At 46.2% G+C, this 26,952-nt stretch overlaps 3 protein-coding genes across 5 annotated transcripts in view; 1 reads left to right on the top strand and 2 right to left on the bottom strand.

The window, feature by feature from the left end:
- DIXDC1 (DIX domain containing 1) overlaps positions 1–12,645 on the bottom strand; it is a 35,364-nt gene extending 22,719 nt beyond the window's left edge. For both annotated transcript variants that reach the window (XM_082493886.1, XM_082493887.1), the window contains exons 1-2: positions 12,461–12,645; positions 546–675 (exon numbers count right to left, since the gene is read on the bottom strand). In XM_082493886.1, the coding sequence (XP_082350012.1) occupies positions 546–675; positions 12,461–12,520 (190 nt within the window). In that variant the 5' untranslated portion in view covers positions 12,521–12,645. The remainder of the gene's footprint in view (positions 1–545; positions 676–12,460) is intronic.
- The window catches only part of CRYAB (crystallin alpha B), a 278,708-nt gene that overhangs the window by 241,003 nt on the left and 10,753 nt on the right, over positions 1–26,952 (top strand). The gene's annotated exons all lie outside the window — the stretch shown is intronic.
- Positions 20,862–26,734, bottom strand: LOC309680324 (uncharacterized protein C11orf52 homolog; the record flags this gene model as incomplete). Of its 2 annotated transcripts, XM_082493888.1 has the most annotated exons (4): positions 20,862–21,098; positions 21,457–21,503; positions 22,282–22,322; positions 26,703–26,734. In XM_082493888.1, the coding sequence occupies 4 exons, from the start codon at positions 26,732–26,734 to the stop codon at positions 20,862–20,864; spliced, it is 357 nt and encodes a 118-aa protein (XP_082350014.1). The 2 variants fall into 2 exon arrangements, 1 of the variants encoding a protein (XP_082350014.1); XR_014269926.1 differs by lacking the exons at positions 22,282–22,322; positions 26,703–26,734 and having other exon boundaries at positions 21,062–21,258; positions 21,457–22,060.

Genomic DNA, 26,952 nt, shown 5'->3' with positions numbered 1-26,952 from the left:
TTGGAGAAGTTCATAGAGGACTGTCTCCCCTGCATAGGATCCCACACTGGAGCAGAGGAAGAGTGTGAGGAAGGAGTGGCAGACACAACATGTAATGAACTGACCACAACCTCCATTCCCTGTCCCCCTGCACTGCTTGGGGGAAAGAGGTTGAGAATTTGGGAGTGAAGTTAAGCTTGGGAAGAAGGGAGTATCTCAGCAAGCAGGCAATTCTTCCAAAAATGACACATACTAACACCATTCTTCTACAAGGTGAACCCTTTCATAACTCCATTCCAGCCTTGTGGGAGTTAATATGGTCCCTGACAGGTTTTAGCACATCTGTTATAACTCTCTGCTAAAACATAAGGACTTTAACAGAATTGCATTTATGATTTGCTTTATGACTGTTTTCTTTTAAAGTCACTCCTTCCCGCCCCTGCAAGCTCTGACACTGTCATTAACATCTGCCAGTTTGCCTGACAGATGTCAAAGCCAAGGCCAGCCTCTTCTACACAAGATCTAAAACTACAAGATGAAAAATAGTGCCATATGGCATTACTGACCTACAATCTCAATGAGCAAAGCAAGAATGACTCCATCTCGGAGATCTCGTCTCAGGTCTTGGACTGGATTTATTGTTGGCTGCTTCTTCAGCTGGGAATTCACCCAGGCCACATATGCCTGTAGTTGTTGCTGAAAATAGAAAACAAAACGTTTGCACATCATTGCCATTTCAGAGGGAAGTTGCATAGCTCTCACTTTTCTTTTTCATCTTCACAAATCTCATCGTCTTTTGCCCTTGAAAACAAACGCCAATGGTCTCATCCCAAAGCCTGCTGAGCACTAACTGACATCACTGCACACTGTGGTGCAGCTCACTCTACGCCAGGACAGGGAGAGCAACCAGGCAGCAGGACAGCACTCATGATCTAAGCACAGCTGAGAAGAAAGCTTTACATTACATTTGATATAGGCTGGTGCCAAAACAATGCTGTCATCACCTCATTTTGTCATTGGTGCCAGAATTGGTTCACTTGCAGTATTTAGTATCCCATCCACACCATTTTCTTCCACATATCAAGAAAGTAGAAAACCCACAATGCAGAAGCAAAAACACCCCTGTGTTATTTCCCATTAAACTATGCCACCTACCAAAAGAAACAACCAGGACAGATTTCCTGGAAGAGACAACAGCTTCCCTCCTTAACATTCCCAGCATGGCTCATTTGTAACATGCAAGAGGGAAGAGACACCCTGTTGTACAGCCCCCTTCCTCCATTTCCTTGGAGCTGCATCAGCATTTCTAGTAGCCCTATTTCTATTTCTGTACATGTGGAAGCTGGCTTGCCACAGCACTTAACACCTGCAAGACCCGAGAGCAAGGAGCACTGCCTTTCCAGCAGGTCATACTGGATGCTGCTTCATATAGCCGTGCATGTTGCTACAAGGGGAAGACCAGGGAAACTTGAAACTCAGGCTTCTGGTCAGCGTGGGGACTCATCTGGCATAAGTGACAAAGGCAAAGAGCAGATTCACATGATTTTTCCCTTTCCATTCCCCTCTCAGTAGTACTTCCATGGCTAGTAGGAGCACTAGTAACACTGAAATCCCTTTGGGCAGTGCTGGTGTGGTACACGGAGGGTAAACAAACTTATCCATTTATGGGATTACCTCCCTTTTCACTAAGCTTCCCATTATTCTGCCAATGGGACAGGTTTTAAGTCTCCATTCCGTATTATCTCAGCAATGACAGAGTTTATGCTTTTACAGCCCATCAAAGTCACAGTCTGATCACAGCTTCACTCTTAATTACTCTGACATAGGAAATCCAACTTTAATCACACCATGGTTTGGTCTGCTGGTTCAGAAAGGTGACTGGACCTGTATTCAATCAGTTCTGCTCACTCAGCAGAGAGCTGGAGAGCAGAACAGAGGAGATGAGCTTGGGGGACTGCCCGATGGCTTTTGAAAAAAAAAAAAAAAAAAAAAAAAAAAAAAAAAAAAAGCAGAAGTGGCAGATCTGATGCATGCTTGCTGGAGCACACTTGGCCTGTCATGTGGATTGGATCTGCATGCTCTTCTCTGACTGTAATGGCAACAATGCATGTCAGTTTTGCCTGCCCGATTTCAGAGGTCTTTATTTTCTTCTTAGTGCAACTGGGCACTGTGGAGAATCAACAAGCTTTGGCTTACACAAGTTGATGATCCTGTTCTGATTTTCAACAGCGGCAACTGTTGCCAGCTGCAAAAAGCACCCCCACCTCTTGCAATTTTATTTTAACTGATCATGGGGGTACTAGGGTTCAGTCTCACAACAGTCTAATCCCAGAGCCAGAGAGACCACAAGCCTTCTGTTACACAGATTCCACAAAGCTTTAATTTACTCAAAGTAGTACCAGAGAAAAGAAGTAGGATTGTTTATAATAATGCAGCATCATTATAGAAATATGTAGATTCATAAGTAAAGATGTACCAATAGGGTTGCAGTCAAAAATGCTTTGCTTCACCACTCTCTGTGGCTTCCTCATCAGCTGGCACAGTCTAGGCAGCAACAAGGACACTGCGGGACATACCTTAAAGCCTAACACCTCCAACACAAGCACAAGGCCTTGATCCACAGCCGCAGATTCAGTTTAATGAATGAGACCCGTAAAAAAAAAAAAGTAAAACACTTGTTTTACTTGCTCACAATTCCATTTGTTTCAAAACCCAAGACAGCTATCAACTCACAACAGAACAGCCCTGAAGATTACCACAGCAATATGACCTGCTACTTGGATGGATATCAATCATGGCATTTATTCTGGAAAATATTCCAGGTATCATCCTCCAGCACAGAGGAAACAGATTTGCTGGTATGTAGTCTGCCATGAGAACAGCAGCTCTACACAGCCTACTCCACTCCGCAAAAATACTCCCTAGCCTGTGCTTGTCACTGGTCCACAGAAATACTCACACCAAAAACACATGCTACATCACCATTTGTGGCTGCAGGCATCCCAGCTCAAATGATACACATGCCCCATCCCATCACATAGGTCTCAGCTCCTCTTAGTCAACAAGACTGCAAAGAGGTGGATGACATCTCAAAAGCACTCTTCCTTTCCTTTTCAAAGGCTGTCCCCCCTGTGCTTTCACACTGCTTTCTGACAACAGAGTAGGACATTGCATTTTGTGCCTTCTAAATAATTAGCAAAAGCAGGCAGTAACCCCAGAGGCAGAGCAAATGGGAGAACACAACCCAGACTGAGTTAAGGATACAGGATGAGTCTTTGTGCCTAGGAGGCTGGACCCACTAGTCCCCCAGACCTGCTCAGGTTCCCTGCTCCGACAGCCACTCAAATTCCTACACTCCTCTTGTTTAGCTTTCGTCTTTCTAGTTGAGGGGAAAGATCCTGTGGGACCTATTACACCAATTCAGGTGATGCTGTAACTATGCTACTACAGCTTCCTACAGAAGCTCCAAACTTCGCAAGATTAAACAAAGCCCTAGAGCTTCCCCTTGTTGGTTTATAACCTGGTATGGCTAACAGCTATATCCATGAGCAATCAGAGGGGGAACAGCTATTGTTCTATCTAGTTCATCCTCTTCCTTCATAAGAATCAAATAATTAGCCAAATAATTCTTCCTTCAACCACTGACCGCTCGAGTTTTCTGCTTCTCCCTACATTTTGGTTTGAGCTACTGTTCAGCCAAATCTTAGACTTGATGGAGCTCACACTACTCTACTCCCGCATCAGTATTTCTTTCAAAACCAGGGTTTTCAGAAGAAAAACATATCAGCCTAGGCTAAGATTTACTGTGCAGAGCACATGTTATTAGGATTATGGTGGAGTTAAGCTTAATCCTATTTATGTTAACACAGCTTTGTGTTCCAAAAAAAGGTCAGGTTTACCTGTACCTTGCAATGGGAAGAGCAGCTCCCTTACCTGAATGAAGTTAGAGCCCAGAGTGCTTCAGCTCCTAGGTAGATCATGGTAAGGTGTTTATATCCAAGTCACTCTGGAAGCCTTAAAAGACTTTGTGGGGCAGGAGACTTTTAAAGCAAGGTACTAGGGGTCACCTGCAGTTGTAAGAAATTTCCCAACTTGCAGGCACTTCTGCTGGCAAATTACAGATTAGCAGTTCAGTAAGTACAGCACATCTCAGAGCAGGGTTTTAATTTGGATAACTTAATCAGCACATACCCTGAAGAAGTGCCTCAGACCTACTGGCTATAAGAAAACAACTGTGGAGGTCAGGAGCATATATCTTTGTGCTTTCAACTGACAGCCAATGATACACAGGAGGAAAATGCCCTTCCAGGGTCAGCATGTTTTTTTTTTTTCTCAGCAGCTGTAATCCCTTACTGATAATTACAATTAAGTGTCTTTATCCAATATTTTCCACAGGTGGAAGAAAAGCAGCAGCTCTATTGCAAATCTCCTGCCAGTTGTAGTTGTCCTTGCTATTCTCATTTAACCAGCGCAGTTCGCCACCTGCTGCTTAGGGCTCACGTTTCCCTCCTCTCAGCCGTCAATCACTCCAGTCTGCCTGACAATAAATACAGGGAGATCACAATGCCTTGATGTGCTACTGTCCTTTATCATCAGTGTCATCTACGTTACACTGTATAAAGTTAACTTTCATCTCCTCTGAGATTGGGTCATTGCACATTTTGAAGTGGGCCAAATCTTCATTCTTGGACAAAATCATTCTTTAGCAGGCTGATGCCTCCAGAGGGCCTGACCCCCTTGCTATCATGTTACTGTAGACTCCCATGACACTCTCTGCTTCCAGGAAGAGATTACTTTTCTGCTTTCATCTGATGAATTTGGATCTATCCTTATTGTTGGATTTAGGGAATCAGCTTGGATGAATAATGTTTCTCATTATCTTTACTCTGCTTTTCCTTTATGCCCTATGGACACTGCCCAAGCACCGGGTCTAACAAGGTCAATAATAATAGCCCTCATGCTATGAGGTTGGTCCCAGTATCAAAGCCATTGAGTGTCTTGTCTGTTCAGAGCACTGAACCAAATGTCTGTAACAGCAAAGCAAAGGCTAACCTAATTGCATCAGCATGGAATGTTTAAGACCGTATGATTTCTAAGCTTTCTGACATTACCTTAATTAGACGGGAACTGTAATTTTCCATCCAGTGCTCCTCTAGCTTGATTTTTTTGTTTTGTTTGAGAAGGCCTTTGTAGAAGCAGAAAATAAAAATTCACAAGCAAAGACAATGTTTCTCTCTGCTCTCAAATCCAGCAGAAGATTTTTTTCTCAAAATTGCTGCTTAAATGTGATTCAGGCTGTTTAATGTATTAAGATAGCTCCTGATGCATCCAACAGTGAAAACCACCCTATTATGACCAGAGCAATGCCAAAACAGCCATACGCACCCACAGGACTCCTCTTTCATAAAACTCTTACTTTAAAGCAGGGGCTGTAACTTCATTCAAAATAACTTTTGGTCTGATGTATATTTTCCAAATCTTCTATAAACAGCCTGACTCAAGCACAGAAGATGCCTCAGTACAGGGACACAGTTTGGAAAAGGAGGCACCCATGCAATCTGGTGCACACCAGGAGACAGCCTGAGAGCTGCAACAGACCAGGACCTCCTTAACCCTTCACCCCTATCTGAGTGAAAACACGGACACCCTAACATGTTTGGTCGAGGATTTTTCACCAATTTACTGAGACCCAGAAAGAAGGATTATCCTGAAGTCTCAATGAAATTCTAGCCAGGACACATTTTCTGTAACTTCTAAGGTCAATTTCAAAGACTCAAGCAGCACAAACCTTTGGGAGGAGCAGCCCAACGATGCCCTTAACCCGTGCTATGTTCTAGTCACCCTCAGTTGGATTTTCCTCATCTTGATATAAACCTTGTCTTCAGTTCAGTGAATTCACATCAAGCAGTAGCCACCTGTTTCTCTGGCTAGATTCAAGAATATAAAGCCAGTCTTCTGCTTTCTGATCTCTTAGTCCAGACAACATTTTTGAAACCAAGTCTGACTACCATACATCAACTGTTCAGGTTTGTGTAAAGATTTTAGAAAGCAACTGCCTGCAATTTTAGGTGGCTTTGGACAGATCTTTAGTAATACTTTAGAGACATTCCCATCATCCGGGGTGTTCAGAACAGATATAAAGAATTAAATGCCCCTCTCTCTATGCAGCTTCCTAAAGGCAGATCTCACACAAGAACTGATTTTGCCCATTGTTCAGAATATCAGGATGGGGACAACACTGTCTTCACATACAGAGGGAGAAGAGCAGCAGGTTTTGCTCAAATCCTGGCAGTACTGCTGGGTTGAAATGACAACTGCCTGTGGCATACTGGCTAAACTACCACTTGTTACTGGGAAGGTAACAAGTGTGTGGTCTAAGAGAGCAGCTCGCTGGCAGACTTTCAGATGCCAGCTCAAGTGCTGGAAGGTCTGTAAAGGATGAAGTTTAGAGCTGAATGTGTATTTCATATGTTGCCTGAGTGCAAACAACAGCAAGAATTTTCAGAGTGCCCAGCTATCCAGCAGGACATGTAATTTTCCACATCTTTCACAGTCCTTTACTCACTAACCAGAAGAGCTTAAGTGTTAACAGCGAAGCCCAATTCCATTCAAGCTTCCTAAATTCTTTCTACCATTTTGATTTTTACTTCTTGTTGCACAGCCAATAGCTGTCATACACCATTCCAGAGACATACAACTTTCAGTACAGGATGAAGTAACTCTTACCTGTGCCTATATACACTGATATTTTATTCATCTAGTGTTGCATTTTAGAATCCTTTTGGACAACCTTAGTAGATGCAAATGTAAGATCTCTTTAAACAGCTCATTAAGTCAGCAGCACTACTCACATCTGAAAGACAGTTATGCTCTGTATTTTGTTGCAAACCAGCAATAATTAACCTTGAGTCTCCTCCCAAGAAACTGGCCCTAGGCGGGCAAATGGCAAGAAATGCATGTCTGACAGCTTTTTATTTCTGTAGAACCAAAGAGTTATTTAATTTGTGCAGAACAAAAGCCTGATGATTGCATTTCCCCTTTTAATATAAGAAACATTTTCCTGCTATTGTTTTTTTGCCAAGACATATCCTTGCTGTCAGACAATGATCTCACTTGGGCCACCCACCTGTCAGATAGGGGCATTTTGTGAGTGGCATCTAAGTGTGCTATCTTCAAACAGTAATTTTGTCTGTCACTTTCAAAACACCACATGTGAGCATTCTCCCTGCAATTAATCTATTTTCTACCTATACGTCCTTTAACTCCAATATCTCATTTTTAAAAATCCTGGGATTACTCATTCTACCTCCAACACCCACAGTGGCAGTTCTGTGCACCCTGTTAATGTTCAAAAATCTGAAGATGGTATCTGTTCCTCAAACAAATTCACTATCATTGCAGAGAGCAGCTACTCCAGAAGTCTACCAGATAGGAAGTCATGTAAAATGAATCGTGCTAGGATGTAGTCCTTTGAATCAACAGTCAGACATCCACATCCCAAAACGTTACTGCCATTTGAAGCCAGGTTGTTCTTTAGGGATAATTTCTGGCACTTTTGAAAGATGTTTAGTGCCTCTGCCTTTTCCCTAGTCTGGTATTTTGAGGCCCTTTTCTCACACAGGCAGTATTTCTATGCAAGCATGTAAGTGAAAAGCTGAGCTGAGCCACAAGAGATCTTTTACTGTAAACTGCCAGTGCATTGGAGCACTTGATTCACCCTGAATTATCAAATGGTTCCACTACACCCAAACAAAGTCTAAGGTCTGTCAAAACAAGTTGCACTGAGACATTCCCTGATGCTTCAGGAAAGAAAAGAGGCATTGTTCCTTATTTAGCAGAATGCAGTCACTAGCCCTGTACAGACAGGGAAGAGAAGCTTTGTGAAGAGACTGAGCACACAGTATGACTGAACAGTGCTGTTTGCAGGCAAGAACCTTTCATATGAAGAAAAGGGGAAGGGACACACAGTGAGGTTGCCTGGTCCAGGATGAAGGGCACTAAAGGCACATTAGGACACAGACTCTGTTCCTCGCTCTGCGAATGACTTGCTTTGAATTTGGCAGCCGACTTTACCTTTGTGTGCCTCAGTTTCTAGCTATAAAGCAGTTGTACTAATTTTTATGTTCCTTGTAAAATGCTTTGATAACAATAAATCTTTGACAGTTACTGGGCAAATGCACTGTAATACACCCTGCCAAAGGACAGCCACTGCTATGCAACCAAGTAATAGCCTGGCTTAGACATACAGTGAACCTCAGGCAGGGATTGAATCCTAACTGCTCAACCCCTAATCCTATATAACAGCAAATGCATCCTTCCCTTGCTGATAGTCTTATTGCTGGCCAGGCACGAAGGCTTTGGGAAAAATTGATAAGAATTCCTGCTAGAGGAAGCAATTGTCTGCTAGACTACATCTTCATGTACATCCAGGTGTGGGAAGCCCCAGCTGTGTTTTCTGATGTCTGTACTTGAGGCTTAGCCGAATTACAATGCCGCAGCTGCCCAGTCTCTTGCAGACCAGACAGGCAACCTGGCAAGGTTCAGGTGGTTCTTCAGATCCCAGCCTTTCTCACTCTGGCCAAGCCTTAAACAAGTGTGCTTGACCATCCTGTGGCTTTCACAGCGTAGAGTGGATGTAAAATACTAGCAGACTCATACCAAAACAAAGCTGATGTGAAATGAGACTTGGCCCTACTATATGGAGAACAGCAGCATCTCTAAAGAGTGGCTTCTTGTATTTAGTGAGACCCAGGCTCTGAGGGATTTGGTACTACTGGGAGCATTTAGTTATGGGCTGGTTCTAACGTGCTGAACTGGACGAGGGAGACAGGAGCCAAAACAGCTCTCTTCATAGTGAATCCTATTAGCTATAAATAGCACTCATTGCAAGGAGAGGGTGCGTGCAAGTTTCTTCTGCTAAGATCACAGTAGCAATGACGTTTTTATCACAGATCATGCATGTTATACCAAGGGGAAAAGAGCAGATGCAAGACAGTAGCAAGTCTATACTGCCAGAAAATTACTTCAACCAGAAAAGCAAAACAAAATCACACCCAGGTCATTTCCCACAGCAAGGACTCAGATCTCACAGACAGGATGCCATCTAATCACCTCAAGTCCACCAACAGATACAGCAAACCTTGAAGAGTGAGGGAGAGAGACCTGTATGTGTAGGAAATCCAGGAAACACCTACTGCAGATGTCACTCAGCTAAGAGCCCACTACTCGAGGGAAAATACTACATGAAACACATGGTGAGGGGGAAGGCAATGAGCAGCGGGCTAGGGAGAGAACACAGAGCTCTATCTGCACTGCACCGCTTCCTGCATGCATATTGCTGGGGAAGCGGTTCTCACATAGCAAAATGTGTAGGTATTTCCCCACGTAGACAGAGCCTTATGTGGTAGCCTTGCTGCTGTTGGGAGGCCCTGATTTCAAAACAACCTCTGCTTGCGCTCATAAAATTCACTGCCATTTCACTCTCTGGAGAAAAGCCAATCCCAGGCCTGTTGTTCAACGTCATCTCAGAGGGGGAAAAATAGCTATTTCAAATGACTCGCTGCACACAAGCAACTACATAATTAAGATTTCCAGAGGAAATTATCTTCCAACTTGGAAAAGAGAAGGTACATTATTGTTAAAATACAGACACATTAATGTCCTGGAGCTGTCAGGCCCATTTCTGACACATTTCTGTGCCCCATCTCTTTTAAAGAACTGACAGAGGCATGAACGCACATTTCAAATAAACTGCATTTCCTCATGGACAGAGAACAAGCTGAGGCCACATGGACAGGGTCACCACAGAGGAGACCTTACCCTCTACGGTTTCCTTGCACTATAAACTACTGCTTTTAGCAGCCATACATTCCCGTGCCACCATCCAGCTGTGGGATTGAATTATTTAGCTGCCTCTGAGGAGGATAAGTCTCAATAAACAGCAGGAAACACCTTTGAGGCAGGGTAGTCCCTTAATGAGAAAGGGACAGGAGCTGCATGATGCCCACAGGGGAGTTCGCTGCATTTCAACATTAAACAACAGTCATCATGCTTTAGATGTCTGCAGTTGACACTGTCCACAAAATATTTTGGCCAGGGACTCTGAAAGGGAAGGGAAATACACTGGCCTGCACTTGCAATTTACAGGGCCCCTTCAGCAATCTGTGATTATGTTCATCATGGAGAAAGCATCCATCTAACAGACGATCTGTGAAGCGGAACAGGAATTACCTGCAGAAAGGACAACTACGCTGCATTCTCCATCCCCACTTAGGATGGACAGAGAGGGAAAAGAATGCAAAGGAACAAAAGAAACTCGCCTGTAGCATCTTGGTTTTGCTGGGCAACTTTCCAGGCATGGATTATGGTTGGACTTGATGACCTTAAAGGTCCCTTCCAACCTCGGCAATTCTATGATTCTATGATTATTGACCAAAGGTGCAAGATAGAGACACACAATCTTCCAGAGAAACTGGAACTATACCTGGCCTCTAGGTCCCAAGCATGTGTAGGGTTGCAGCTGAGCTCTGCACATACAGCTAGGAGCTTGCTAGCAACTTACTTATAAAGCACAGATTTGGAAACTATGTCCTTGTATTTCAAGGTATCTAGTCACCAAATACCCACCTGTCCAGAAAAGGCACCGAGTCAGCAAGACAATTCCTGCAATACCCCAATTCACTGCTTGTGTTAAATTCAGTCTGACGTTTTATCTTGAATCTGCTTTTATACCCAAACATTAGGTTTAGTAGCCAGCCACTCCCAGCCTTCTAACATCACAGTGCTGTGTTGGGATCAGACAGGTTGGGACACTCTTTCATATTCAGGGACTAATATAAACAAGCACCGAAGGTACAAAGAGGGGAGGAAGTACAGCTGATGGATCAAAACAGAAGGCATGGAATTACAGGGTTTCTTGCTCATTTCCAACTGTGTCTGTGATGTGATGCACATCCTTGGCAAGTCACTTAACCTCTCTGCACCGTAGGTTCTGCACTTGCAGAATTGATTTTAATTTACTTTTGTTATAAAGTGAAGTGTGTGATGTGGCAGAGAGATCCCAAGTGGGAAACATGAGAGTGAATCCGTTTTTATGGGGGAGGGGGACCTTTTCCCACAGCTGAGCAGTCTGTGGGTAAAACCAGGCAGTCAGGGTGGGGCTAGCACTTAATGTAATACTGTTCTTTGCTCCCATTATTAATTATATTATTAATCTATACACATTACTATTGGCTGATGCCAGAGAAGGATCTGCTGCCCTCGAGCACAGGAAGTGTAAGCTTGAGCTAAATCAATACATTTGCTAGCTAAAAATTAGACTAAGCTACGCCGTGGAGGAGGGCATGGAGTATTTACACAGTTACGCAGAGCAATCAAAGGAGACCTGTGGCTGGCGTGAAGCTGTGAGGCTCAAGTTTCATACCCAGTTTGTTTTCCCTGTGATGACTGGTGCTGTTAAGCCCAGGAGGGATGTTCATTTTCTGTGAAAAATGGAGTATGAGGGCAGAATAGTCAGGTGGGGGCTGAGCTTTGCAAGGATAAGGAACGACTAAACACAAACAGAAACAAACTATGCATGTTAAGAAAGAATAAAACACACCAAGAGACTGTCCCTGCCACCATATGAGAAAGCAAATAGCAGCTACTGTTTGGTTTCAGCACAAGCCCCCACAATTTTCCTTCCTTTTCAGCGTACAGACAGGAAATCATGCTCCAGCATGGTCTGCGCGATGCACAGCCAGGCTGCCCCGGCATTTTGTACTGAGTCCATAGACTCCAACAGAACTAATTTTTTGTGAACCCTAAAGAGGGAAGCCGACAGCAATCTGCGCTCCTTGTGCAGTTACAGGATTCCTATTTCTGGAATTTCTTGGTACTTCTCACTCCTTATTTTATGACTTATTAGTCTCCCTAACAGCAGAATAAACAAATTTAAAAACAACACTTTTAAAATTATATTTTCCTAACCAAGATGAATTTCAGTCCCCTAGAGATTCAACCTATAGAACAAGATGGGGGAAAAAAACAGCCAGTCTGCTCTTTGTCAGCCTCTCCCAAAAAATGTGTGTTCACAAAGCAGAATTCCAAGCTTTCCAACAGCCTTCATAGAGACTTCATATACTCAGAAGGGGAGGCAACTCTATAAAATAAACTGTGCTCCATAACCCTGCTGCAGTTTGTATCATTTAATGGTACAACATTAAAGCACTGCAAAGAGAATAAAAACTCCAAGGTAAAAACACCAGTTGTAAAACAACCACAAACTCTTCAAAAAAATATTGCTGATTTGCAGACCCCTGGCTGAGCTGCCCAGTACGCCCTTCTGTTAGTAAGCAGCTCTCCCACCCTGAAATCTCGCTCATTTTTCTCCTTCTCTGTTCCTCAAAGCACTGGGACACATAACAGTTCCTGAGAGATGCTGCACAAAAGCATGCTGCTTTGCCCCGGAAAGGTCTGTGCGAGACTTGGGACATGCATTTACCTCTGTGAAGCCCTCCTGAAGAATATCCAGTAAATTCCCCCTGGCCAAACAAGCGAGCATTCTCCACGAGCCCACCGATGGGTGAGGGTCTCAGAGGACACAGGGCAGATCCTCCAGCTCTGGGCACGACCTCTTCCTCCTCTTCCCAAAGACAAAGAGTTGGAGCTCATCAGGAACCACATTCATAGTCCCATATGTGCAGCCCGTTACTGCACACGGATAGTTAAGCCAAAGTCAAGGCTTGCACTGGGCATGCTCGAGAGGGAGCTGCTGGGGGAGTAGTGGGAGAGATGTCATACGTTCCTATAGAAACGCTTCAGCTTACAAGATGCAGGCCCAGGACGGAGTTGGGGAAACATCTGAAACCCATTTCCAGCAGTCGTCCTCACACAAAACCTGCTGCGTCAAAGAGATTTTCAAACCCACCAAACACAGCAAGCCCTGTATGGCATGGGGGCAGGGAGGGAGTCAAAGAACAGCAAATAGCAGATGCCTTGCTTAGCTAGAAAAGCAAACGGAAAGACTGTAAGGGCTGCCAGCTTTAACTCTCAGCAATCGTTCTGCAGCCCCAAAGAAATAGCAGCCTTGTCAGCAACCTGGTAGAGACAGGAAGCTGCAAACCAGACCACAACACAGCTAGTAACATTTGCACAGTACTCGGCCCTGCTCTAGCTGATCTGGCAATGAAGTCGAAAGAAGACAGAAAACTTTCAAACGAGAATTAAATACAATCCCCAGCAAATTTTCTAAATCGATAACAACTGCATTCATTCCAGAAACAAGTATCAAATATCTCCAGGCAATCTCTCAAACTTCATCTCACCTGACAGGAAGTGCCCAGAAAAAAAAAAAAAATAGAAAAACCTCTCAGAATGGATGAAGACACCTTCTGCCAGGGGCTCTGGCTGCCAGTACACAGAGCAATGCTGCAAGTACTGCCAACGATATCAGATTGTGCCTTCAGATTTCAATGCATTTCTAAGTGATAGACACATTTAAAAATAAACATGTTTTTCTGCCTACGTGTTGAAGCATGTGGAGGAAAATGCAATTGCATAATTTTACCATTTTACCCTGTCACATATGGAGATGCAGCTAAAATACAGAAAGACACGCAACGGGTATTTCCCTCTCTAACTAACCCAAGTCATTCAAAAAGGAGTCAGCCCCCATGCCTCCATGACATTTTGAAAATTATGTTTTCATGTTTGCCTTCCCTACTTTTCATAATTCAGTGGGAATTGAGATTTTTATGTTTTCATTATTTGTAATATCATATCTGTTAAGCAAAACAACAGATCACTGCGAGGCTTTGCATAAAGTCTTGTAAGCTGGCAATGCTGGTGGTTAGTGCCTTGAGCTAGCTTACTTTTGAGACTCAAAATACCATTAAATAGACAGCAATAAATATTTATCCCTATTTTTTGTGATGTAATCAAGTAGCTTATGCCTTTGCAATTTCAATAAAATTTCATAAGAAAACTGAATAAGTGGTTTCCCCATCAGACAGAAAGTGACCTAATTTAAAAAAAAAAAAAAACAAAAAAAAACCCCAAAACCAGAAACCAAACCCCAACAACCACAAAACACACTCTAAGCCTTTTCTGTGGACTTTATAATGCCATTCTTGACTAATAATTGCAAACAAACAAAAAAAATTATTATCTGTTTTTCAGTGCTATGTAGTAAACACATTCATAGAAGACTTCTAATATTAACTAATCAGGAGGCTCAGATCATCCCTTCCCGATACCACTTTGATTTCTGGAACAAAAAAAAAAATAACTCCAGATATACTGAAGTAAAATCAAATGCACTGTGAATGCACAGAGAGGTTGCAGATGGCTGTTAGCTGTTCTCTGATTGTTTTATAATTTGTCTTATGAATTTGATAGCAGATTAAGTATTTTATGCTCATAATCCCTGCAAGCTCTAGATATTTACCCTTGTCCTTTGAGAAGCAGAGAAGCCAATGGCAGGCAGTCCCTAGCCACAGACTTTACACTGGAGACATAACCCAAATTTACAGGATTCAAAAAATACATAAAAAAAAGAATAAAGAGATAATCTGTGCAAACAGCATAGAAAGGCAAAGCACAAACAGGATTTCAATGTAAAATGTACTGTTTAAATCATGATACCAGTTTGTTTACCGTGGTCCACCTCAGTGGCGTTTAGTAGGTATCCTGTCACATTAGTGATAGGCAACAGTGAAGCACTTTTAACATTTGTGCTCCACCCTGTAAGTACTACAACACATTTGGGCAACTGCAGGATAGAGAGACTGCCATTAAGTCACTGCTTGCAGTGCAACCTGCATTTGTCCATAGAGCTTGTATGTTAGGTCTTGGCAGGTATCTCTAGTCTGGCAAGGATACAGACTACATTTGTTCAGAAGCGGGACATGGCTATTTGATCATCTGTACTCAAACCAATTCCAAGGTCCCTGCACAAGCTCTCTGTAGCACCATCTCCAGTTACACCTTAGCGGTCCTAAGAGATACGTAACACATCCTTCAATCACAGTGTGCTCCCCATGCTATTGCATAGCAGGTCACATTACACAGCATGATGGTGAGGGGGCTATCAGCCACATTGATTGAGCAGCTGGCTTTGCATATAAACCACACAAAGCATCCTGGACTTCCTTTCAGAAACATAGTGATGGATCTATATATGTATAACAGATACAATAGTCAATGTGGTCTAGAGAAGGGCAATTTCTCATAGGCCAACCAAATACAGCAAATGACAAAAAACCCACATGTAGTTATTAGCACTGAGAAGCATTTCTCTCACCCCTACGCCCTATACCCCTATTTCCTGGAATAAATCAGAGGACTTAACGCCAGATGTGTCACCCATAGTACAGTAGTGACATCCCTGAGAAATGCAGAAATACTATCTCAGCTGAACATATTGGGGAAACTGTGAAGAAGTTGGTTTGGATTGGAGAGACTATTCAAGCCAGACGCCCTATCTTGCCTGCCTTTTTGGATCAACCAAGAAAAGCTGGGACTGAAGTCCGAAATTCAGGTGATCATTTTCAGCCTCATATACCTGTTACAGAACTTCTGCCTACAAGAACACCAATGCAGTGAAAGGCAAAGTGTTCACATTATACATGCCAGGTTCAAGTACAGGCCTGCTCACAGTATGTTTTCCATCAGAGATTTTGTCATCAAAGATTTCCTCCTATGTGGGGTTTCTTATCCTTGAAACAGAACTGCTTCACTTTGACAATATGTCAGAGAATAGAAACTAGGCCATTTCTGATAGCTAGACTGAGAGGCAGAGCACGCTGAGCCATTCTTCTGTTTATTGTGGTAACAAAAATGCATCTTGGGTGTATGCGTGTGCTGAAAATCCCTTTTAAAAATTAAGTGCTTGTTCTCCCATCTTTGTGTTTCACTCTTAAATGTCAAGTTTCTTGTAGCGGGATTCATATTTTTCTTTCAGTTTTATAATGTCGTAATAGATGCCTTTGAATGTTATCTTTGCAAGAAGCAAACAAAAACAGCCTCTCACTAAAACTAATGCTTCATAATGCTCCCTGAAGATGATTCCAAAATGAAGGGCAGGGGGCAGTGACATCAAAAGTATGTCCGCACCAACTGTTCCTAGTGTGAGTGACCTTCAAAACAAACATGTGGATGGTAGTTTGGTTGGTGGCATTGCCCTCTCCTGGTCAGTTTCAGCATAACCCTAACCCTTGTACTTGCCCGTGTTGAATTCCGGGCAAGGCGCATGACAAAGCCCTGTTAACTGCTCCGTTTCTTGGCGGTGTGATGAGACTGTCGTCGTGCCACAGCAGCACCACCAGTATTAACACATAAGCCTTCAAGACTCCCATCCAAGGATTTTAAGGCACTTTATCAACATTGTCTGATTATTTCTCTTCTCAGCTCTTGAGAAAGAGAGAAAGATCAATGGCCACAGTTCAGGTCTTGCAAATAAAATTTTGGTTGGAGAAATAAAAGCAAGTGAGGCTGATTCAGAAACAAAGGCTGTGAGGTTTGTGAGGCCATCACTGCAGTAACAGCAAAAAGAGCTGTCTAATGTAACTAATGCCTTTGTGTCACTGAGTGTCCTCTCCCAACCTCCCCACCAAGCATTCAAAACAGAGGTCAGACACAAAAAAGGACTCCTGGAAACTCACAGAGGATGCAGCGGGCTGGGATGTGTGTTGGGGCACCATGTCCATCAGAGTTCCCATGCTGGATGCCACAGCTCAGCTCAGTGCCAAGGGGACTGCACCAGCACTCCCCCCTTGAAGCCTGAGGGGGAGAAGGAAATGTATTAAATACAAAGGCAAGAATTTTCTTAGAGGGAGAACAGACTTACCAACGAAATGTCCAAATATAACTAGAACAAAGGAGGGAAGTTGCCACCTTCTTTCAATTGCTTGCAAAAACTGTATCTGAGGGCTACGGTCTTAGGGAAATCTACACATTTTTGTATTTTCTTCCACATGTGAAGTATGTATGGTAGCCAGAATTCCCTTGAAACACATGTAAAAAAGATTCCTCATTACATTGGCTTACATTGCTACAGGATCTAATTATCTCTTCCCATTTGTGGAGGGGGAATCCAAATTCAACAGAAGTCAAAAATGCCAGCCAAAGCTGTACTGGTCCCTAGCGTCAAACATCCAGAGTGTTACTGGATTCAGTGCATTTAGCCCAGACAGCAAAGATTCATAAATATTTTTAGGAAACTTTCGCGTACTGACATTTATATTTAGGAATTTTCTGGTAATCTGTATTTTCTTTGCTTAGTCTTCTTTTAGAAGTCTGGAGTGAAGTCTGGTGAAGGGAAAGGTGGGGGAGTTTGGAAGAGTTAACAGAATGGATAATGGTAAGATTCCTTGAGAAAAACTGAACTACATTAGGAATCACTGCTTTTAATAATCATTTAAAGGTGGGCAGGAGTGTAACCCTTAGGCAGATGGTCACTATTATCTGGGTTGTGTCATCCTGGTACATCTCTAGGGACGAATCATCAGGGGTAGGACAAGACGGGTAACACGGGCAGAGCCAAGACAGGTTGCTGAACCTGCTGGGGTGGAGGTATTTTGGGGCCCGTTCTGCAAAGCAGGGCTAAGAGCGAGTGAGCAGGGGAGCCACAGGGTGTGGGGCCTCGGAGGGGCTGTGTGGCCCCAGGTGTCTCTGGAAGCGGGGTCGGCCCCGGGAGGGGTCGCAGCATGGGGATCGCCAGGAGCAGGGCGAGACCCGGGGACGGGGAACGGTGGGCCCTGGGCGGGGGACTGGGGTATCGGGATCGGGCCGCCATCCCCAGGAGCAGGGCGGTCCCGGGGTCTGAGGGGCCCCTGGGGCGGGGGTGGCAGAGGGAAAAACAGGGTCCCCGTGGGGTGGAGTGCCGGGCCCACCCCGCCAGGGCCCCGCGCCCTGCCGCCCTACCTGCGCCCGGCGCGGGCCCAGCCGCGGCGCGGCGCCGCTTGCCATGGAGACGGGGGCGGGACGGGGCGGCCCCGAGCAGGCCCCGCCCGGCTGCACCGGGTCCGCCCGCAGCCGGGGGGGGAAACCGGGGCTCGGGGCCCGGGAGCAGGCGGGGAGAAGCGGCGGTCGGCAGTCGCCGGGCTGCTCCGGTACAAGGCGTTAGTCTGCAGCAGCGGCATGTCCACCCGCATCGGGCGGCCGGAGAGCGAGGAGCCCTCCCGCTGGCCCCAGCCCCAGCCCCAGCCCCAGCCCCAGCCCCGGCCCCGGCTCTGCAGACCCGCAGCCGGGGCCGCCACTGCGCCCCCACAGCCCCCCCCAGCCCCGTTGCGGCCAGCGGGCCAGCGGCTCCCAAAAAAGTGCGAATCTGCTCGTTAAAACGGAAAACGACGTCTTTAAGGAACATTTGATACGTTAACACTCGTTTAACACCTAAATATAACAACCTCGGGGAACGCAGGAGATACGCTGTTGGAAGCTTTTAATATTCAGCGCAAAACAAGTCCTTTTGAAAAATGTTTATTGCAGAACACGCGGCTTTCACATTTTATCTATTCAAGGCCTGGAAAACAGGCAAAATTACTGTTACTACTCCTGTTCCTATGCAGAGCATTTGATTATCTCTAAGATATGCTGTACTTCCAGAAACACCAAGTGCTAGCTACGTATGGAAGATGGAGCTCCTTAGGGAACAGGAGATACACTGCTATTCCAGGTTTTGAGGCACTCATTAAAAGAGAGTTTTTACTGTAGCTCCCATTCGTTCACAATACAAAAGGGCTGATCCACAGATCAACAGAACTAGGTGACAATGACTAAGTGAAAGCAAGTTCCTCTGAGCCAAACCCAGTCCTACCTATGTCCACGGCAAAACTGGTTTAACTTGATGGATGTGCAAATTTACACCCTTCTGGGCCCAGGAGCTTGACCTTAGTGTCTGTGCAGCTTGCTGTCCCTGTCCCCAGCTCTCCTGCTGGGTGAGGAGAAACTTCAGTACCACACGCTGTGCATGCCGCTGCAATAACGGGCTGTTTCACTTAAATTGTTTTTAAAGATGACCTGTTGGGAGTCTGCACCTTCTAGAAAACCTTGTGTCTCCTGAACTATAGTCCATATTTAATAATACTTCTAAAAAATGCAATTTATTCCTATGGCACGGAGGGCTTGACTAGAACTGAAACCAGTGTCCCTTTCTAGTTCTTGTACCAGCGATTAGGTGCAAAGAGGTACATAACTGCTGCCCAGCATGAACCAGATCTGGCAGTCAATCTGACAGCTGGGCTAGCGGAACTGAGAGCTAAAGTGTCCCATGACTCCCTGACACATTCTTCTAAGTAAATCCTGTGCCCATTCAGTCCTCCTCGGTCCGAAGGACAGGTTTTCATGCTGGACATGGAGTACAGCAAGGAACCTGGAGCAGCAGAAAGGGGAATCCTTGGCACTCCAAAGAGCCAGCCTTTCCAATAACATAATCTCGTACCCATTATAAATGGTCTGCCTTTTACTGCAGACCTTACAAGAGCCCTGCTGAGGTCTACTGGATTGCACAGGCAAAAAGGTAGAAAGATTGTAGGATTGGTCCTCAAAACGCTTGCATCTTACTAAACACTGTCCATACCAGTTTTATTTTTTGTAATGAGCAGAAACTCCTTCATGCTTTTTACATTTAGCTGGGCCATAACATGCAAAATTATGTATGTTTATAAAATGTACCAGGATGTCCATTTTAAACACTGGCAATAAACGCATTGTCCCACAATCTGCATTTAGCTATGCAGACACAATGTGCCAAACATTGATTCAGTGCCTGAAGATAGTGCTTGGGAGCCCTGTTCAACTGCCAGTGCTGCAACTGCCAAATTCAGTCCAGTGGCAGAAGCCTTTTTGACGACTGCTATACAGCATTACTTACACTATTTTAAATCCATAAACTAATTCTCAAAGGTGTATCTGGGTGGTTAGCAGAAAACACCACGTGGTGTGTGCTTTGTGTTACTGGGTTTTGTAACTAAGGCTGACAGTATGAAATAAGAAAAAATGGAGGAAGAGTCCAAAGCCCTCTTTAAAATTGACCAGGATTCATTCCCAGTATCTCAGGCATGCAGACAGCTGCTGCACTCTAAGGACTGGGTAAGTACCCTAAATATAGGCAGTGGGTTTTAAATGGCTGCCTCGCAGTTAAGTTGCAAATTTTCCTTGTTTCATTTCCAGTCAGGGCCAAGAACTCACTACTCACTTCTGTGGATGTTGGGGTAGGGATGCGTATCTGTACAGCCCTTCAGTGAAACAAATTGTTCTGTACCTCTCAGTTAATTCTGCAATTCTGGCCTTGGTCTTAGTGTGCTGTGCATGGTTATAAAACACTGCTTTTTGAGAAAAGGGGTTGCACATAGTGCATGACTGAAGTTACAGTGGCAGGTGTTGGGGGAAGACATTGCAGTAGATACTGTTAAAAGTTTCATGCCATTTCTTCACAGGATCATCCACATGTCATTCTGCATATTGCAGAATTTTCTTAACATTGACATAAAATCTTGTGGCAACATTTCCCTTGTCCCAGTATTGTTCCCCCATCTATAGAGCAGCACTCAGCTGGTCCTTTGCCACAGCAGGAACTTTCTCACTGCAGCTCTGATCTGAGGTTTTAGCCTTCATCAGCCGAGGTGCGGCTCTGTCTTCTCACAGTGCTGAGAAGAGATGGGTTGTCAGCTTCAGAGGCAACTCTTCCAAGGGGAAGAGGTGTTTTTTTGTTGGCAGAATCAGATAGGAACCTACTCATCATGTGAGAATAAATCTGTCTGTGTCCTCCAAAGGGAAATGCAGGTGGCAGACACAACCTCTCTGCAGTTTCTTAGGGAGGCTTGATGTGTCCATGAGGTTAGCTTGCATCTACAGCATCTCTAAGTCTGAAATCCTTTTGCTGCTGAAGGAGGCCATCAAGCCTTTTATACCAGGGTCCCATTCTTACTGTCATATTTCAGCCTGGGCCGGGGAAAGTTGAGGGTGGCATACTCTGTGGCATTCTGCATTTGTAAGTTCTTCACCTCTGCTGCAGAGCGCTCCCGGACCTTGGTGAACACTTGGATGTCTGCATAATGAATGCTGTCATCCTGCTTCACACTCTTGGGTTTACTCACGGTGGCGTAGACAGGAAACTCAGGGACGTCTTCATATGTTGGAGCCTTTGGGGAGAAAGAGCTCTGGAAGGTCAGCTCTCAGGGCTGCTGCTATACATGCCTTCCCCAGACCAGGCAGAGACACCCTGCACACTGCCCCCAGTGCCATCCAGCCCTCTGACACCTCAGGCTCAGAGAAACATTTCATCCTACTGCTTCCACTGCACTTTAGGGGAAAAAAAAATGGGCCCACATCACTGCACAGCAATGCACATTGGTCCCACAACTATGGAACCAGAATGAAACGATTCATGCCTCTGAATAAGCTGCCCCATATCCTCCCAACCCATCAAGCCCAGGAAGTGGTGGTCAGCTCTGTCTTCTCAATATACAGTTAGGAAAACAACTCTGTGAAGCTGTTTACCTTCCTGCCAGGCTGATGCTGTTGGTTCTCATGTCTCACATTAGTTCCTGAAAAAGAAACACCAGCGGATCAGGTTAACACAACTGTTTATTGTTCCACCTTTGAATGCAGAAATGCAGCGTCTGGCCCATGGGCTCTCCCCACTGGACACAAATCAAACTTCCACCTCATCTGACACCCTCAACCCTAATGCTGTCTCTGAGGCCTGCCTCCAAGAAGAAAGTCTGGGCTTGTTTCTTTGGAAAAAATAAGGTTTCCCAGGATGACAACATGCTATGGACCGCAATGTTCTTGGCAGAACCTAGGACAGCAGACAGCATACAGAGCTTCCTTGTCAGGCCCTTGGAGAAGTCAGATCCTGTTTTAACTTTGTTATTTCCTTTGCTGTCTGGCAAAGATATTTTGCCCAGCATGATCCAAAAGCCACAGGACACAAGCGGGCTACTTAGGGAATGCATTTTATTCTGGAAGACTGATGTCAGGCGGATGTTTGCAGCGCTTTCAGAAGTTTGATGCAACTTCTGCTATGCTGCCACTTGAGAGTACTCACATGTGTTTTGATGTGAGGCTCTAGTATTTTAAAGATATCGTTGAAATCCCTTCCCTCCCCCTTGGCAAGTCACACCCCTTGCTTTAAGTTTTAAAGAAATCTTGCCTCTTGCTTCTACCCCACTTATTTTGAGGAAGGTTACGTACAAAAGAGTATAGGAGGGGACCTCAGCCTCAGAGATCCAATTCACAATCAGCAGTGACTAATGTCAGTTAACCAGGGTCTCAGTCACTCCACCTCTTCTTGTCCTCTAAAGCATTTTCACAAATCCTTACCTTGCTTTTCTTTCTTTCTTTTAAAAGGCGAAGGACAATTCCTGAAATTAGAGAGAGATGTCAGCCCTGAGAAGCGCCAGCCTCTGCTCTCATAACATGCAAACCCAAATGCACCACCCCACCTACCCAAACGCCGCCACATCTATGGGTAATGAGGAAGGCTCAAAAAGTATCTCAGAGAACAGTTATTGAGCTAAGCCAGAACCTGAGTGACTCTTGCAGGAAAAAGGTCCAAAGGGGAGATGTGGGAATGTGTTTGCTTCTTCTGTGACACACCTGCCATACCCCACAGGCACCCTCAAGTCTCCTTGCCTTTCAGCCCTGCCTGGCTGTCCAATATGCACATGCATCAGAGAGAATAAGAACAGATTTCACTGTAGTATTGCAACTACATTTCCACAACTGTATGACCAATGATGCAGGGTGCAGAGCATGTTCTCTTAGGGCCAGATGCTTTGATAGCCCCATACCCTGCGCTTTGGCCCCCTTGCCCAAGGAGCAGCTGTGCGCAGACCTTGTGCTAATTTACTGTTTCAGACAGTTTTCCTGTTCTCAATTTTCCACTTAAAACACAACCAAACCAAACAAGCTATGCACATAATATAAGCCAAGACAAACCCTAATCTCAGCTGTACCTGTGTGACCAGAAAGCGGCAAGTCAAATACAGCTATGTTCCAGCCATGGAATGAACAGGAGCCAAATTAATTCCAGCTGTAACAATAGAGCCAGGAGCTGAGCTCCTGCAGGGTGGTGCTGGCAGGGGAGCACAGGCAGAGCAGAGACGTGTCACATTCTGGGCCAGATGCACGAAGGAAATGTTATCGTTGCATCACGCTCGGAGGGCTGGAGGAGAGCAGGTGCCAGCCCTTGTATGGCTCCTTCTGCATACGCATGTCCATCTGGTGCTGGCTGCCAAACAACACACCGCGCAGCTGAGGGTCTCACACAGGTCTGTGTCTCTGCTGCAGCACAGGCAGCAGCTGAAAGTGGGCAGCTAGTGCTTTTAATGGGGATACAGAGTTAATGGATGGTTCCCAAGAAGCATTGTATGTGCCAGAGAGTCCTGCCACAGGTGGGAACAGTGCAGTAGTGCCTGAGGCAGTTTCAGTGGGGGGGTAAGTAGGGCAGCGTGTGCAGTAATGCCTTTTGCACTCTAATGGCAAAAACAAAAAAAAAAAAGCATGAATGCGGGCAAAGAACTTGGAGACCTTCAAAATGGTCAGTAATGATTAACCAGACTTGCTAGACCTGGGAAGTCAAAGGCAGCCTTGGGGAAGGCAGGGTGGCCATGCTCCTGTGCACAAGGATCCAACACTGCTTCTCGTGTCTCTGCTGTGAGCTGCCCCACCGAGGCACCAATGGCCTTCCAGTCCTTGATGGACAAAATCTGGGGGGCTGCCCCCAGGATTTAGGGGCCTAGCCCAAGGCAGCATTGCTTTGTCTTGTGCTGGTTCTCACTTGGCTTTTGCAGCTCTCTCTTCCACTCTCTCTATGAGCTTGCGGGGTCTCCAGGGCCCTCTTTGTCAAGGCTTGTGTGCTAGGGCACTTTGTGTCTTTACAGCATTTAGGTACGTTGTGCAATGTAATTAAAATAACACCATTTGAAGCAAAATCAGCAGGGTCCCTATCCTCTTTCCCGGTAAGTAGGCTGCAGTATCAGCTTTCCAAGCTGCTCTTGCTTGGTTTGGTTTCCTTCCTTTGCAGAGAGTGCATCAGCAGCCAGTGTGTAGGCTGGAGCTATTCCGAGGCTGTCTGCAGGCTAATCACAGCCAGGCAGGAGACGGCATCTCCCAGCCTCAGATCTGCGGTAATTAGGATGGATGTGGCAAGGGAAACGAGAGCAGAGCAAACCTCTCCCCTCTTCTCAAAACCAGGTCAAGCATGTTGTAACTAACAGCCTGCTAGAAGCACATTGTATTCTGCATGACAGCACACATGTCCCTGCTTCTGTATTGCTTCTTCCCCTTTCCCCATGTCAACGCCAACCTGATTTCTGCCCTGCACAAGCCTGCTTCACAGTGGGTCATGAATTTTGGCACCTTTTGCTGTCCATGAACACCGGTGGCCCTGAGTACTCAACCAAGTGGTGAGAATACCTGGGTCCTGCCCTCCACAGGGCCATACTTGCAGAGGTACCCAGACCTCAGGGCATGCTTTCCTACACCAGTAACTTTCTTCTGTGAATAAATTTGCTGTAATGACTTTTCTTTAAACACTTCAGGAACCTCCTCAGTCTCTTGCTCTTTGCTCTGTCTCCCTTAGGGCCCATGCTTCGGTAGTGACCATGCCAAGGATCTTCTGTCCAGGAGAAGGTGGGTGCCCACCTCATTGGAGCCCTTTTGTAAGTCTCAGCTTTATTTAGGAAGCCTAGCTCTTTGGTGACACAGCTGTGGTGCTGAGAAAATATACAGAAGTAAAAGCAGTATAGGTGCCTGGAAACACCTGAACTAAAATTAAGTACCACATTTCTTCCCTCTGTCACTAAGGCAAACCTATGCATCATGCAAACTTCTGCAGTGGGGCTTCAGTGCACCAGTCTGCTCTTGATTGTGATCCTCTGTAGGTGTCTCCCAAGCCCATGTTAGCAGCACATTCCCATTTGCCTTCCTCTCTCCTTGCCCAGAGCATGTTTGAATAGCCTGTGCAGCACAGGGACAGCCTGGGAGCCTGAAGCCCTTCCTCACCCATGTGTTTCCATGTGCAGGACAGGAAATGATGCTGCTGGGGAGAGAGCTCTGCTTTCTCCTTGCTGCACAGTCTGTAAGGCAGATGTTAGCACTTGAGTCCCTCAAGGGTGTTGGGGTCAAAAGGGTCTTTGGCCAGAGCTTTGCCCTTTGCTGCAAGAATCTGCCAGAAGGTAGTAATGACACCACCAGCAGAAATACCATCCCAGCTTCTTACTTTCCATGCAGCCTCTGGGAAAAAAATCAAGTGGGACACAGGAGTCCTGGTCCAGTAGCCTTGAGGGAGCAGAATTTGATGTTGCCCCAGAGAAGCCAGCCTGCCACCATGCTGCTCCTCAGATGGAGCAGAAAGCAGCTGTCCTGCCTGGCCCTGCATAGATGAGTGACCTTCAGATTCTGGTTTATACTTCCTTCTAGAGGCAGAAATGTTTGTGCATGGCCTGGCACCGTCCGGACATGGAAGTGCCACCACAGTATATGCTGTAACGGCCGTGTTTGTGCTCCGGAGCTTCTGGCTTTGCAAGTCCATGCTGTGGCAAGGCTCTCCCCACCACACAGCATCAGTAGTGAGCTTGGCAACTGCAGCTCTGCTCAAGGGAACCAGCCCGTGCCCCAGACATTCCCTAATCAGGCACTTGTCCACTGCAGTAATGAAGCTGATGCCCTGGGTACCTCATTCACCCTCTGCCACAGGGTAGAGGAAGCGGAAAATGGGACTTTTGGTGAGGGACATGTCAAGAACCAGCCTTCCCCCTCCCACCTACAGCTCCTGTTCCTAAATCCCAAACTCCTCTGCCCTCCAGCTCAGGGCTCAGGTTGGAAGGACCTCGGTGTCCTGAACCTCCTCCTATGCTTCGGCCACTAGGTGATGCTGTGCCTCTCGTAATTATTAAAAAGCGCTTATAAATTCCTGATACTTTTAACAAATGCAGTGTTGGAGAGAATGTCCTCGGAGCTTCATCTGATATTCATGGCTCTCCCCCTTGTACCACGCTCAGAGCTGAAAATATTTCCACTTGGCACTGAATGATGCTCCACTGTGCCCTTTTTCTGTAAGCAGGAGGTCCGGGGCACAACATGAGCCAGGAGGGATTAAGCTGTCATCCTCCCTCCCGGGGAGAAAGAGCAACATCATCCGAAAAACGTGGCCAGAATTTCCCAAGTGCAAATAAAGCCCGGACAGACGCAGGCAGGGAGAGAGGCCGGAGGAGCTGAGCGCAGGATGGGGTAGATGACCCACCAGCCCTTAGTGCCAGCACTGCCCCAGGGGCGCACCCCGCAGTATGCCAAAGGGACACCTTACGGCGTCTACCTGGCCGGACACCACTGCGGCAAGGACAGGAGTTTTACCTAGATCCTTCCCAGAACTGAGCTATTCTCAGCTGCCGGCGCGGCTGCGGGAACCCCAGCTGCCAGTCCCAGGAGGTGCCGCAGCCCGTCTGGACTGAGAGATGGGAGCAACAAAGCCCCTTCGCCTCCCTCGACCCTGCCTTTGGCAGGCAGGGGCTGCCGCAGCCTCCCGCCTCCGCCCCGGCCCCAGCGGCGCCGTGACCCCCCGCCGCGGCTCGCCTGCGCTCCGTGTCCGTGTGCGTCGGCAAGCGGCAGGGCTGAGCGCCGGGCGGGAGCTCCGGCCGGCCCAGCGCAAGGAGGCAAAGCTTGCGAAGTCCACCCAAACTTCCACCCAGGCTGCCCGCAGCTCTGCCCGCCGTCCCCACACCTGGCGATGCCGTACTCACCGTGGTCGCCCGCAGCTGCAGAGGTTGCCCATGTCGCTCCTTCCTCCATGAAGCAGAATTGTTTTCTGGACAGGGAGAGCTTGTATTTCCTGGTTCCTGCTCGGCCCCTGGCTCTTCCAAGGGAGTGTCTGGCAGTGTCGGATTTCTCTCCATCGCCGCAGCGACGCTTTGCTAGGCCCGTGCATGCCATCTACCGGAGGGCTTGCCCGGGGCTCCCCGCGCCCCCGGGGCCCGCCCTCACCTCCTGCTA

Source organism: Vanellus vanellus (assembly GCF_965231255.1).
Source record: "Vanellus vanellus genome assembly, chromosome: 21".
In the NCBI taxonomy this organism is placed as follows: Eukaryota; Metazoa; Chordata; class Aves; order Charadriiformes; family Charadriidae; genus Vanellus; species Vanellus vanellus.
The sequence above is the reverse complement of the archived record's forward strand: the minus strand, read 5'-3'. Positions and strand labels throughout refer to the sequence as shown.